Below are 15,986 nucleotides of genomic sequence, written 5' to 3' on the forward strand. Positions count from 1 at the left end.
TTGTTGACCACGCTGTTGGAAACCGTGCTGTGAAGATTAAATCACTGTCTTTGTATCAAGTTATGGAATGGATTTTTGTTTATTTACAGCAGGCGCACACACACAGACACACACAGACTAGTCACAACTTAAAAGCTCATGACAAACATGTTTGAAAGCCTTTTTGACTGATAAGTCACTGACATCCTGCCATCACAACAGCATTCCACATTGACCAGTCATTCACTCCAGTTTAAATATGGTGTTTTTGTGAAATAGTATGCCAGTGGGATGAGATAATGACTCCTTACCAGAGAAAAATGGCAAAACAAGCCCAAAGAAAAATAACATGTCATTTAAGAGCTTGTAGGAACAAGTAAAAAATAATTCCATTTAACAGTTTGGTAGTCTAAGTATTTGATTAAAGGCACTTTCTCAGTGAGTGAGTAAATGTCCACTTCATGCTCTGCATAATGTAGCCTATGGAGGTTCAATGTAAACTAAACCTTGTAGGCTACCTTATCAAGAAACTCCGTGGCCCCGCGCTCTCCCCCCCTCCACACAGCTGTGAGCAATAAGCTTCCCACCCCCAACTCCTTCAGCATCAACCTTCTGAATGTGTGCGTAAAAGGCAAGTTTACCAAAACCGGTTGGCTGGGCGGTGCACATACAAACACACGCATCCACTCGAACCGGTGGATGAACTTCAGCTGGATAATGGATTAACGCGTCAGACAGATAACAACAAAAAAAAAGAACGCACAGCATACTATGAACTCCAGATGTCAATGTATCGGAAGACGACACCCACCCATCCACGACGGATTGACTCACACTTTAAAGTAGTTGAATAAAGCGCGCGCCGGTGCGGACGGTTGAGATTCTACGTGGGTTATTTCACTTCTTTCTGATACTTAAAGCTCTTCCAACTGTGGTATTTTTTTTATTATTTTTTATGGGGAAGAGAAGCGTTGAGCTCGAGCAGCCATACGGAGTGACAGTTGCTGCGCGAGGCGCTGGTGCCAGATATGGATAGCACGCGGGATACCTCTAGACGCTGGTGCGCATCTTCATAAAGTGCGACACTTCGAGACTGACGGGGGCCCAAAAACTTCATCTGTCCTGACTCAAAGGTGCTGACAGACGGAGGACGAGCAGGACGCAATCGCTTCTTCCCGACCGACGAGCTAATTTTTAGGGAGAACAGTTTAAAAAAAAAAAAAAAAAAAAGCCTCCACGGTTAGCCTACTTTTACAAATCTTCACAGGAAGCTTTGAAGTAGAGAAGATGCGTCAAGAGGTCGCGAGGAGATTTCACGCGCTGCTCGTGATTTGGTCGATTGTCGTCAGTTTGGGGACCGGGTTTCCTACCAGACACAAGAATGTTGCCCACAAGGTGAGTTTTCTTCAGATAGTGACCATGTGTTGACTTTTCTTTTTCTTTTCAGGTTTATCAAATTGCAACAAGAACTTTCAAAAGCTGCGAAGTCTTAAAAACACACCTGCCGTTGTCAGATAATTAGTTAGATTAGTGCCCCGGTGCATCTTTGCTAACGTTAACTGTTGTAAACTGTCATACTCGTACAAATTAGCCTATTGTACATTAATGTCGACTATAATAGTCTTAATCTTGTAATATCATTGGCAGTATTATACAAATACCCCCCCCCCCCCCAAAAAAAAAAACTTAACCTAAAACGTGTAGATTTGATAAGAAAATGAAAATGGGAATGGAAATGAACTAACATTTCCAGACTAATGTTGGTTATTATTAGCCTAACTGTTATTGGGTACAACAAACACTAGAATCAGGTGCCTTTAGGGAATACAAAAATAAATAAAAAAAATATATTATGAGCTAGTAATTTCTGTTATATCCGAATTATACGTCTATTGCCGCACGTCTGTTCAGTAATGTCGTCGAAACATGTGGATCAAATGGGCTTCTGCAGTCACTGCTCTTTGTCGACCATTACCCTCAGTGAGTTTCCATCAAATTATTCAATCAATTAACTCAGCTGAAAATTACAGAATTCCCTCACCAGTGCGTGCTGCTCTCTTTTGTTGCACATATCTCTCCATGTATAGTATGGTTTGCCATTACTGGGCATAAACCCTGCTATAATAAATCCAAACTCTCTCTACACACACACACACACACACACACACACACACACACACACACACACACACACACACACACACACACACACACACACACACACGCTGTGCACTCTGTGGTGTGTCTATGGGAATGTTTGTGTTACACACGGACATATTTGGATATCAAAGTCTGTTTGTGTGTGTGTTTGTATCAGGGTTCAGTTTTTGCCTTTGAACTCTCCATCTTGTGTGGCCTCCCATGGATGCCCTATTGGGACTCTCTCTCTCTCTCTCTGTCTCTCTCTGTCTCTCTCTGTCTCTCTCTCTCTCTCTCTCTCTCTCTCTCTCTCTCTCTCATCATCTGTCCGGTTGAGGTCAAAGCGAAAAGAGACAGGAGAAGAAAAGGAGGGAGGGAAGAGGAGAAGGGAATAATTAGTGAGCAGATGGAAAAAAAAAAATCTCACTGTGGCTGTGTGATTGTTTATTTCATTCACCAAAAGGCTGCTGTTGGTGACTCTGTGCCTTGGCCTGTGACCTGCTGGATGCGTGTCCGTGAGTGGTGGATGGAGAGGAGAGATTAGCAGAGGAAGAGAGAAGCAGGAGGGAAAGCTCAGTAAAGCGGGTGCCCAGTAACGAGATGCTTATGTAACCAGAATAAGGCGAGCCCTCGGCATCTCTCACACTAGAGCTCGGGTCAAGTGTCATCCATCGGATTGTTTACATTGGCTCTTTTTTGTGCTAATGTGGAATTTCCTGTTTTTGGTTTTACCCCCCCCGCCCCCATCTCTTAACGAAGAAGGGGTTAGTGTTGAAGTGGTCTCTTCTCTAAATATTGGGACCTGTTTGCCCTCAGTGTTTTGTACCTCCACTTCCCACCCCGACCTCCACAACCTCACCCCGATTCCACCAGGCATGCATTTGTTATCCTGTTTCCATTTGCAAAAGATGGCGATCAAAGAGCGTCCATAGTTTATTGTTCTTGTGTAATGGTTTGGAAACAGCCAAGTGCAGAGGCCTTTGATATCTGCGGGCACATAAATCAGGGCTGCCACACCGCCTGCCTTCCCAGCCTGCCCCCCAACCCCACCGGATTCCGTCCCTGCCCCTCACCTCAGCCCCCGCTGCCCCCATCCAGTCTCCTGACCTCCTCTCCCTGACCTGAATGTGTGTCACCCTCAGCAGTAGCAATGGCAGGAGCTCAAAATAAGTCCAGTCTTTTCAATCTAGTCAAAGAAGTAGGGCTGGACAATATATCGATATTATATTGATGTACGAGAGTTGGATATCGTCTTAAATTTAGGATATTGTAATGTCGCAATATGACAAGTGTTGTGTTTTCCTGGTTTTAAAGGAACATGCCGACATATTGGGACTTTAGCTTATTCACCGTATCCCCCAGAGTTAGATAGGTCCATACATACACTTCTCATCTCCGTGCGTGTCATAATTCTGTCTGACGCCCCCACCGCTAGCCTAGCTTAGCACAGATCCTGGAGGTAACCGGCTTCAACTAGCCTACTGCTCCCAATAAGTGACAAAATAACGCCAACATTTTCCTATTTACATGTTGTGATTTGTATAGTCACAGCGTGTACAAATAACAAGGTCACATGAGACACAGCCATCTTCTAACCGTATACATACTGGGAACTAGCTTCTCAGAAAGGCGAAGCACTGCTACTCTCTGCTCCTCACCACGGTGCTTCTCAGGTGCTGTGAGCAAATCACTCCACCCAAGTAGCAGAAGAGGAAAATGTTGGTTTTATTTTGTCACTTATTGGGAGCAGTAGGCTAGATGGAGCCGGTTACCTCCAGAATCTGTGCTAAGCTAGGCTAGCGGTGGGTTACGACACGCACGGAGATGAGAAGGGTATGGACTTATCTAACTCTGGGGGATACGGTGAATAAGCTAAAGTCCCAATAAGTCGGAGTGTTCCTTTTAAAGGCTACATTACAGTAACGTGATGTCATTGTCTGAACTTACCAGGCTGTTCTAGCTGTTCTACTTTATGCTTTTACCCACTTAGTCATTATATCCACATTACTGATGATTCTTTATCAGAAATGTCATTGTGTAAATATTTTGTGAACGCACCAATATTCAACCCTACAACATCGCCGCAATATCGATATCGAGATATTTGGTTAAAAATATTGTGATATTTGATTTTTCTCCATATCGCCCAGCTCTACAAAGGTTATTTGTTGCAAAAAGGGTGGATTTAATGTTTGTCTGAGAAGAGAGAAGCAGTTTCCAGACCACGCCGAGGTCCCCCACTGCATCCAGATAGTCGTCCTTTTAAACACACTGCATGCCATCAGCCGTCGGGCCTTTGATCCGAAGCGCTCCACTACAGAGAGGAGGAGAGCAGGATCAGAGAGAATGAGGGGGAGGAAGAGAGGAGGAGGAGAGTGATATACAGGGCGAAAGAATACAGGATCCAGATGTGTAACAAGACGAGATGAGGAGGGTGTGAAAGTATGGGGCCGGACCCTTTGTGCGTGAGTGTGGAGGTGTTGGAGCATGTGCGCGAGTGTTGGTGTGTAAGAGTGAATATTGTCACTGCTGGTCAGATTCGACAGTGATGCACTCGTGCTAATAACAGGCCAGTAATGGGGTGAAACGGAGCATCATGCTGAAAATCGTAAACCAATCACCAACCATTAGGTTTATCAGAGAGAAGCGGAAGCATGGGGCCTTCATTGCTTGCTATGTTCATTTAGAGAAGAATGTTCTCTGCTCTTTTTTGGTATTCTTACTTATCAATTGACAAACATAATACATTAGATTAGAGGTATTGGCCGTGAAAAAACTGGTATTGGTGCAATTTTATGAAAACAAATAGATTTTTAAACATAGTGCACAAAGTGTTGACTTTTGTTTGCGATTAACTATTGTTTTTGAAACAACATACTAAACATATAATTCGCAACATAAACATACCCCCTCTTCTCTTCCCCCCACCACTTGTCATCCCCACCCACAAAGAAAACATGATACAATAACCACAATATACAAGACCATACAAGAAAATGATAGCAAAATAGACCAACTGTAAACCGAATAAACCTATGTATAATGACAACACCATAAACCCATCGTACACGTCTCTCCCCAGCACAAAGCTTCATAGGAGCCCTCCAGAAAGCTCAGGTACTTGCCCCATTTTCCTGTGTAGACATCCAACCTGACAAACCCTTTGTGTGCAGTGTTGACTTTTTAAGTTAGCCAGTTACTTTAAAAATAACTAACTAACCAAGTAATTATACATATACACAACATTTAGGGCTGCTTTAACGATTACTTTCATTTTTGACTAATCTGCTGATTGTTGTCTTGATTAACCATTTAGACTACAGTATGTCAGCGCAATAGTGAAAAATGTCCATCCCAGTTTCCCAGAATCCACAGTGACGTCTTCAAATGTCTTATTTTGTCCAACCGACAGTCCCAATAGCCAAAGATACTCCTTTTACAATTATATTAAAACAGAAAATGCCGCAAATTTAACAAATTCAGTTTTTTGTTTTGTAATATTTGCTTGCAAAATGATTTGGACGACTAATCGATTATCAGAATAGTTGCAGATTATTTTTCCGTTAATTTATTGACTAATTGACGAAGTTACATCATAAACAATAGCTGAATGAAATGTTTGTATTTCGACCCATAATCTTTTGAAATTGACATAGACTATTCTGTTAAATTGTAGTACTACTTAAAAATATTTTATGTATTAACGTGTTAAAAGTTCCTGTAAAAAGCCAGAGGAATTTGCGTTTTCAGCAGCATTGCTCTAATTAGTATGTGTAATATTTACTTACAATATTTGCAGTGGATAAAATTACAGAGAGAAAGGCTAAATATGCCAAAAATGTTATCTACTTGTCACCACCAGTTTACAGATATCTGGGGAGGGGTCCAACTTCTCTTCATCCATCATTTATCATGCTTGACGGGCTTCCCATCTAAACAGGCATTATGTGTTCACATGCTTGAATTTGACCGAGCTCATAACTTCTTTATGGGACAATCACAGGCAGTCAGTGAAAAGTACGCCCTGTTCTAGAGGCCATACGTATAAATCATCAACCATTTGGTCATTAATTCAGACATTTCTTCTCCTCTTAAGCCCTCCAACTGCAACTGGTTTGTTTTGAGCGGACCACAAACTCAGGTTAAATTTCAAGGTCCGGTCCGATCATAAGTTTGAGCCAATTTAGCATATTCAGGATGATATAGACATCAGTGGATGACAGACAAGGGTTCATTAGAGGGTTTGGATTTTGGTTTTGACCAGTGTCAGGCATGAAATAGATATGTGCCCTATTAGACATGAAACAGACACACGCACTCTGGAGAATCAGACCAACCTAAAAATCCATTTTCAGCGACTATATTCCAGATACATTACATATATCTACAATTCCCCCACCATTATAATGTCACCATTAATCACAATTAATCTCAGAGCTCAGCATTTCCTCTTGCTGGGCTCAGTAACTGTAAAACCTGAAAGGTCAAATGAGTGGCGGCCGTAGTGGCGGCAGCACAGCAGGTTTCAGACACGCTCGCAGCAGCCCAGGGGTCCCACGCCTCCCAGGCCCTCTCATTAAAGCTAAAAGAGGATCTCTCTGGCACAGGCCCCTCTTTGTCCATGGCCCGGATGCCATGACTGTTGTGGGAAAAAAAGAATGAAATCAACGAAGGTTGGTTGGTCACTTGGCTGGTTAGTTGGATGCCTCAGGGGCTTTTTGGAATTGCTGACCAAGCTACAAAGTGGTAGATGGTTTCAAGGTTTCTTCCTGGAAACAGAGCACTAATTGTTTGTTCACATTCATCAACAAGTCACTATAAATGATAGATCCTTTTTGTCATTAGTCCTGAAGTAGCCACTAGCTTTTGAGCATTCCATTTGTCTCAGTTCCCCTTGTTCTTTACATGATTTAAGGTGGTGTCTACACACAGTCAGCCGTGTGAGAGGCAGAAATCAGGCTTTAAGACATTTCCTGCCACCCACACATCTCTTAAATCATTCCTCTAGATTCCGCTAGACTCTTCATCTTACGTCTTAACTTGTACTTACAGGCACATGGCCACCCGATTCACAGCGGCGGGGTCCAATATGGCCCTGAGGCTTTGGAGCAGCATAACCAGGTCCAGAGTCTCCTGCCCGAGCCCCAAAACCACCAGAGGAGGTGGCCCCACCCCCAGCACCGCTCCGTTGGGGTTCTTCCACAGCCTGAGCCCGAGGAGGAGACCAAACCTTTCATCCTGGACCTCAAGAACTTTCCAGATCTGGCCAATGCTGACATCAACTCACAGAACCCCAACATACAGGTGATTCTGGGGAGGGGAGTCACACACATTCTTAGACAGCTTTATTAAATGATGTGTTAAATTGCCATTCATGCAAGGAGAACATTGTGCCTTTTATTGTGTAAAATGATTTATTTCCTTAATGTGTAACAAAATCAACAGTCTCTCTGTCTAATCTTAGCAACCCGGCTGTGTCTTTTTTCGTGCTACTATTTAATTAAAGTGTAATAAAGGGAAACAGGCTCTGTAATCATAAGTGTTAGCCATTAAGTCCTCATCATCTCCTTCTAAATTGACCCAAAAAGTTCAAAAAGTTGTTCTGTTTAACTTATCTCAGGGCAGTTATCCTCTCCAACTCTGGCCAGTGTAATCAGGATGTGGTTAGAGGGACATAATGATGCCGGCCAGAAACCGATGAAATGTCTGATGAGTTTTCATGTAGCATAAAGACCAGATGTACCATACTCTGACTGAAAGATATATTCAGCTAAGACAAATGAAAGCATTACCAATCCTCATCTTCCCTCAACTTCCTAATTGTGAAATTAATTTCACCAAAGTTACAAAAAGATTTCCCCTGTAGTCTCCGTGTTGCCTGGTCTTCGCATCAGCTGAAGTGGGCCCTTGGAAGTACTGTAGCATCTAGGATGAGTCATGTGAGGTAATGAGAGGTAGTTATCCAGAATAAATGCTCACATTCTCTCCCCGAGAGGATCGTTTGGTTGGCTGGAGTGCTCATGCTCACGTCTGGCTGGCTGACTTAGATCTGGGGAGCGGCTTCGCTTGCTAAAAACCTCTTCGCCAAATTTGAGTGAGTTGATTGCTTGGAGAAGAGCTTGTAACTCAAGCGCTAAAGCTGCACATTGGAGGTACTTGACTTTTTTTTTTTTTTTTTAATGACAGATTGCGGCAAAAGCATAGTCAACTCATCTGTACTGGACAGTTCAATTGCATGTCGCATGTCATTATCTTCTACTCACCGTTAATAAGTCATTAGGTTGCTTTGCAAATCACGCTGCAATTGGTAGTCTTGGTTTGCTAGTTTAGACTTTTAAGAGAGAGTTGTCCGGCTTACCAAATATTGCTGCTGTCCAAGATCATATCAGTGACACAGATGAATGTGTTCATGGGTTACTTCAGATTGACAGAGACGCTCTCTTTTTCTACGTAGGTAACCATCGAGGTGGTGGACGACCCCCAGATGGAGGTAGAGATGGACCTCGCCAAGGAAAAAGACTGGCTACCCTCCTCTTCCTCCTCACCCTCTTCCACTGTGGATTGGCTTGGAGGCAAGAAGCTTTTCTGGCCCCTATTCTGGAGCTACACGGACGCCGATTCCAGCGAGGACAGCAACAGCCGGTCAGGCGTGGAGGAAACTGGCGAGGAAGAGGAGGAGGAGGATTACTCCCTGGATTACGGCAGTGAAGAGCCCTTACCCAGCGGAGTGGGCGGAGACTGGGATACGCGTTGGAATGAAGGCTGGGATCCAGTGCAGAGCTACTATGGTAAGGTTTGCCAAGTGGTACGCTCGCCGTCTGCTAGTACAGCCACACAGCTATTTTAAATATGACTTCATCACACTGATTATGGCTTTTAAAAAATTAGCAAAATGTGGGTTTTACCAACGGGGGGAAAAAAATGCAAAAAGGGAAAGTATGGAAATACAATTAGTGAATTCATCAAATCAAAAAAGAGAAAGAGATAATGGTAATGTCTGGAAGGAGAGAGAGAGTGAGAGAGAGAACGCTGGAGGGAGAACAACAGAGGGACTTAGGAAGGCTGCATGATAACTGTCTTTACAGTCAGAGAGAACCAAGCGATGCCAGCATGCGACGCAGCATGTGCACTCGACCATCAGGACATTGTGGGTTATGGGCACTTTGAAGCCGACACTGGCCGTGCTGGTCGCAGAGGCCTGCCTTTTGAAGATGGGTCCGATGCGCTCGCTAATGGCAGCGTGAGGCCGGCACTGTTCCCTGGGACAAAACAGCCCTCTGCTTGTGGACAATTAGAGGGCAGATTTGGAACACAGAATGACAGGGGCCATTCGGCCGGCCCTTTCATCCTTCCCTGGGACCCCATGCCCCCCCTCCCCAGACTCTGGCGGCCCTCACTGCCCTCTGCGGCTCGGCCTTTTGAGCCAGTTCAAGAATTTCGGGGGGCTTTCATGGCTCTGCATAACTTTTACAGCTCTTTTCCCCTCTTAATTCTGCCTTTCTCTGGTGGGAAAACATGTCGTGTCTCAGCTAGCACAGACCACTTATTCAGTGGTAAAGATAGTCAATAATTAGAGAGAAAGAGATAGGTGTACATAGTGAATGAAAGGGAGAGAAGATGGAAAAGAGAGATAAAAAAAAAAGAAAGAAATGTCTGATGGGCTAGGCAGTGGGTAGGCCAAATGTGTGTGTGTGTGTGTGTGTGTGTGTGTCTACTGTAGATCAGAGCACAGTCATGGGCTTACCACAGCCTAAGGCTTTCATTCTTCAGAGAAATTTCCCATAGATGCAAATCTGTACATGATTGATCTATTTTTTTTTTTTTAAAGTTTTTGAAGGTTGTTGTTGCAGCACAAACCCTCTACTGTTGTATTGTAATCTCAACATGTGGTAGCAGGTTGCTAGTTTTTACTCTTTAATCTTTCCCTTAGCCAATATATAGATTGCATCTGCTTTAACTGTTGTGCATGCAGTCGAGCCAGCAAAGGGCAACAATGCCTATTAAGCGGTTACATCTAAAGACTCCGTGAACATAAATCAAGTATGTCTGCCTTAGCTTCTTCTGTAATTAAGACTCTCCTGAGACCTCATTCCCGTATGGCCACATGGCGAGTTGGCAGTGCCCACAAAGTAAAATTGGGTGCTCGCTACACCCAAGCTGGTATTTTTGCACCCACCTCGCCTTTAATCAAGAATGACTTGTTTTCAGTGTTATTAACACCACAAGGAAACGTGGTGCGGAGGCGGACAGCCACAGCACAGCTTCTCTCTCTCTAATTTTACTGAGGCCTTTTTAAAAAGAATATGGGTTTGCATGGGAAAGGTTAGACCAGGAGAAAATTGTCATTTATATGGACTGAGACAGTCCAGAAACTTTGAAAGCTTATTCTGGATTACACTGCGTTCACTGGTTTGTTGTGATTTGCAGGGGTTTCCCCCTTGTATTCATAATCTCAATCAACCCTTTGAAGCTGCTGCCCAAATACAGTGCATCTGCTAATTGTGCCTGAAAGCATGATGTCGAGCTCCTTTAACTATACATTTAATTCCATGCTTTCATTTTGTATTCCTCTCATAATGTCTCCGATAGTTTTTGTCGTTGTTGCAATATGTCAATTATATTGTGCTTTAATCTTAGTAGAATCGGATGAATTTGAATAGTAGTGCAAAGACGGTTTTGATCCATGTGAAATGTAGCACAAAAGCTCAGCAAATGGCTGAGTTCGTGGCACTGACTATGTTTGAATTTTGTCTTCCTTTCCACAGAGAAGGAGACAGATGAGTGGACTCCATGGTCTCCCTGTTCAGTGACATGTGGAAACGGTGAGAGGAAGAGGACCAAGTCCTGTGGCTACTCCTGCACTCTGACGGAAGCCTCTAAGTGTGACCTGGAGCCTTGTCCCGGTGAGATTATATTTCCACTTTAAAAGATAAAAAACCGCGGCAAGAGTATTTAGATATTTTTATTCTGCTTTCCCAGCTGTTGTTTTTTTTTTTAATCTAGAGCTGATGTACCACTCTCCTCTTTGTAGGTGATGTCAACACTGTTGTAGAGCCTTTCCCTTTCGAGATGGAGAATGGCACAGAGCCATTTGGGACAGGTGAGTTTTTTTCTAATGTGAAGTTTTCCATAACAACTTTCATTATCTTAAAGGATCATATTTTAACCCATTAACTGCAAGCTGTTTATACTGTTCAGTCCACAATTTTACAAAGCATACTCAGTCTAAATAATCGCGGTTTCTTTGCTTAACCGCAATTAATTGCTAACATTAGCTAAGGTCTTAATGCTTATGACTGTTAATTGTTGATTTGGTTTAGATGTGCCAAATTGTAATTATATAAGTGATTATGGGTCGGACTATATATTTTTATTTTTATTTCAGTTGTTAGTTATTGGCACTTGACCCTATACATGTTCATAGCAACAAATATGGCAAGGGGGGATACAGTTATTAAAAAAGCATTATGATAATAAAGAGGCGTTGTTTACTTTATAGGCTGTGTATTTGTGTTATTACATTATCTGGGTCACATGACAGCGATATAACCAAAAGATGTATCCTGGAATTCATTCAAAACTTTGATTTGTTTAGAAAACTAAATAAATATTTTTAAATTTGACTGAAAGAGACCATTATATTGTTAATTGCAATTATTTCTGAGACAATTAATTGTACAGCAACATTTGGAATTGTTACAGCTGTAACTCAGTCAGATATATACTGTAGTGGTAGGTACAGTATATGACGGTACCCCACTGGCTAATGGATGATGGTAACAAACCACTGAGATGCTGTCACAAGGGAATGTAATACTGGCTTGCTCAATACTGGTTATGAAATCCCAATTTCATGTGGTATTGCTGTCCTTCTTCCAATAGATGTGGACAGTTGTGAGAAGTGGCTCAACTGTAAGAGTGAGTTCCTCCAGAGGTACCTCCACCAGGTCCTGTCTGAGCTGCCCAGCTGCCCCTGCTCCTACCCCTCTGAAGTGGGGTACACTGTGGTCAGCGTCTACGATGAGAAGCATGGCCGGCAGTTCCGCTGGCGTGATGCCAGCGGCCCCAAGGAGCGCCTGGACATCTACAAGCCGTCAGCTCGTAGCTGCATCCGCTCAACACTTTCCGGCGATTCATCTACTCTTGCAGCGCAGCATTGTTGCTATGGTGATCGCGGGCGGCTGATCACACGGGGGAAAGGCGCAGGCACGCCGAACCTGATCAGCACGGAGTTCTCACCTGAGCTGCACTTTAAGGTGGATGTGCTGCCTTGGATCCTGTGCAAGGGAGACTGGAGTCGCTTCCACGCGGTGCGGCCACCAAATAATGGATTGAGCTGCCCAGAAAACCCCCATGAAGACGTGTTCATGAATGAACTGGAAGAGGCCAGGGAGTACTGAGGGACCACAGCCAAAACTATCACTTCGGAGAGTCAGAGGGCCCAATCCTAATTTGAGAGGAGACTGCCTACTTTAAAGTCATGACATATTACATCTAAACCATGCATCATTCATTTATTAAGTATTGAGGAAATGCACATTTGTGATTGGGAGATTTGTGGGGATAAGGTATGGTGGGGAAGTGTGGCTGTCTCAAGTTAGGATTTGGCACAGTGTCCTGATATTAGGCTCAACTGAACTGAATTACAAGAATGGAAAAAAAGAAAATGCAGTGTTCTCCTATCGCTTGCCAACCTGTTCCACATCTGGCATAACATCAAGCTCTCTCTCTCTCTCTCTCTCTCTCTCTCTCTCTTTATATTCATTACACTCTCCTGGGTGCGTGTAAGCATGATGTCTACCTACTGGCTTTTTTGATGGTGTCCTGGAGCACTTGTGATTGACAATAGAAACAAATGGTAAACATCCTGATTATGCTTCTTGTAGGTTTTACATTAGGAAATGTATGAATGTGGACTGGTTATATTGATGAAACAAACACATGCATGGGAAGAGTCCACCAGATGAATATCCCAACTATGCTGCTACAATATAAAATCCTTCAGGTTTTACAAAGGTATTAAGGGGAACAAGACAACAGGACATCGGTAAACCCAAAAGATGCCACATTTATTCACAGTAATGTAGATTTCAGCCAATGTTTTGGGACATTTAAATTAGTAGATTAGTGGTTAGAAAAATTTGGGATCTCAACCAGAGAGGTAAGCTAAAAGGATTTGAAACATTCTGCTGTCATTATCGAGAGCTTGCTAGTGAGAATGATGAGAATAGTCCATTAGCAGTAATGGTACGCGAACAGCACATTTGATTTCAAATGTTTTGTCACACAGATTGAGTTTCCTCACATTTTCACAGCCATGAAGATATATGTGATCTGGGTGCCAAAGAGTTAAAAATCAGACTGTTGGTGCCTGTGTAAATCCAGCCTCCTAAGTCTCTACGGTGCAAATGTAGGAAAAATGAAGTTGTTCAGTGAGTAGATTGTGCTCATAGATCTCTACAACGTTCTCAGGGGGACTTACTGACCATGATAAACAAATTTGTGCATTTACCTCGACAGCAGAGCACTTTTGGAACTAGTACAAAGTGTATTGGGGTAAAGATTAATAGGAAGGTTTTGGCGGTCTAACCCAGATTGTAACTGATGAACAGATAATGCTTTTTGTGCAGTTTCAGAGAGCAGTTGGAACCCTTATAAGTGAATAGCTGTTGATGCATTGTGTGTGGTAGAAAGATGTCATTGCTGCTTAGGGCTTAGGGTCTTTGGGTTTATGTACAGAACTTGATTGCATAGAAAGGACATTCCTACTCAAATAAACATTCCTGAGAAGTCATGTAGTTGGAGCCCTTACCCTGGCTTACACGTACAGGTAAAGGCAACGTGGAAGTAGTCACCATTAGCAGAGACCCCATAGGTATTAGTGCAAAGGATTAAAAATGCCTATGTAGTAATCTTACATGTACACATAAATACCTTGGGACTCCAGGAATTGCTCTTTCTATCCAGTCTAATTCTATGGATGTTCGCTCCAAACCTTTTTTCAGGAATTCTGCGTCCAGATGTGTATATGCAAACATGCATTTACATTTTGGAATCACCAATTTTAAAGGAAGGCACTTTATTAAAGATATATCAAAATGTACTCATGTTTGCCATTTGTTGATGATAGTGTTATTGTGAAGGGAAACTCGCCAGCAATGCTGCATTGTTCTATGAAAGTGCATATATCAAGTGTTCTGTTGAGGAAAGCATGATCTTTTTGTGATTTCTGAATCTAGTATTACATTTATGATGTTGTACAGTATTTATTTGTCTGTTCTCTTTTTTTTTTAAGTTTGCTGAAGTTTTGAAATGTCTCTATACTCAACATGGTGCACTAATCTGACTGAGAAATGAAGGCACCCATTATCAAAAGGGAAACCACTTGCCTCATATCACTTCATACAGCGACATCAAGTGTCTGTGCTTCATTCTACTTTGTACTGCAGTGCTCTATGAATATGTTGTTGCAATTATGCTGAAGAAATATATAAAGAACTTGCATTCATCATCTGACATTTTAATGTGTCGTCTCTTTTTCCACAATTTAGATACTGTGTAGTGGAGCCAAGCATAGCATGGTACTGTGCAGCAAAATTCCTTAAAACTCAACTGAGTAGTTATACTTGTTTATTGACAGACATACCAAACTTTTCCGTACCTTTCCTCTCCAACAAGACAGGTACAGTGCAGCAAGCATTCCTTTAAAGTGCAAACATGTCACTTCCTTCTTTGCAGCAACGGGCTATATATTAAGACAGCCAATAGGAGATAATGTACCTCGACCTAGTAGAAATAAAGTGTGACAGACCATTCAGGCTTCACTTTCAAATACCACAAATGTCTGAAACTTCCTTCATATCAGGATATTAGCAAGGAAAGGTTTTATGGTAAACAAATGGCATTTTGGGAATTATGCTTATTTGCCTTCTTGCTGAGAGATGTAAAGAATTCTGTTTGAATATGAATCTACAGCCAGCATCCAGTTAGCTTTGCTTAGCACAAAGACTGGAACCGTGGAAACAGCTAGCCTCGCTCCGTCCAAAGGTAACTAAATCTGCCTACCAGCTCCTCCTCTAATTAACATGTTACATGTTAGGGTTATGTGCCGCACTATTTCTTGGCCAGGAGCAGCAACTTCCACCGATCAGCTTTAGCTGTTTGTTTAGCGGTTTCCAGTCTTTGTGCTAAGCTAAGCTAATCAGCTGCAAGACATGAGAGTGGTATTAATCTTCTCATCCATCTCCAGACAAGACAGGAAATATGCATATCCCCCAAAATGTCAAATCCCTTAAAATGTTCATTCCTTTGTAAAGTTCTTTAACAGTCAAATACAAAGTCAGACCACCAAAGGAAGGCCCCTGTATTCAGTGATGAGTGTCCTGTCCACACAGCTGATCTGGTGGAAGCTGTGAGGCTAAAGTTTAATAAACTGTAAATATACCATTTGTGGTTCTGTGTGTTAGTGTCTGCCTTGATGAGAAGTAGTGCGTAGCATGTGGCTCTAATTATTCCTCTACATTACCTTTTCCACATTCAACAGATCCTGAACACAGCGATGACAGGATTCAATTAGGTGTCATGCATGAGATCTCTTGCTCGCACGTGTGAGCAGTGAGCACAGTCGCTGTTCCCTCAGTTTACTCGGTTTTATCGCCCGTGCGTTCTCAATCCAACATTGTTTTTATAAGTTGAGTTCACGTCTAGAAGTCAAAAGTCCTGCTAACATTTTCTGTCAGACTTCTAAACAATCAATCGCAGCCTTTTTTTTAAACCATACATGCTTCAGGATTTACAAATATGTTGTGGCCATTCATTTGGTGATTCACAAGAGTGACACATTTTTTCATGATTAGGATTTTCAGTTG

The 15,986-nt window shown here is 42.5% G+C and overlaps 1 protein-coding gene across 1 annotated transcript; it reads left to right on the plus strand.

Moving 5' to 3' along the window:
• The first annotated feature begins 581 nt into the window (after nt 1-581).
• On the plus strand, nt 582-14,634 carry ism2b (isthmin 2b). The gene is made up of 6 exons (XM_039781277.1): nt 582-1,374; nt 7,171-7,422; nt 8,573-8,906; nt 10,884-11,021; nt 11,150-11,218; nt 12,001-14,634. The coding sequence occupies exons 1-6, from the start codon at nt 1,267-1,269 to the stop codon at nt 12,516-12,518; spliced, it is 1,419 nt and encodes a 472-aa protein (XP_039637211.1). The 5' UTR covers nt 582-1,266; the 3' UTR covers nt 12,519-14,634.
• Nucleotides 14,635-15,986: the final 1,352 nt, after the last annotated feature.

This window comes from Perca fluviatilis, chromosome 18 (genome assembly GCF_010015445.1).
Source record: "Perca fluviatilis chromosome 18, GENO_Pfluv_1.0, whole genome shotgun sequence".
NCBI classification, from domain to species: domain Eukaryota; kingdom Metazoa; phylum Chordata; class Actinopteri; order Perciformes; family Percidae; genus Perca; species Perca fluviatilis.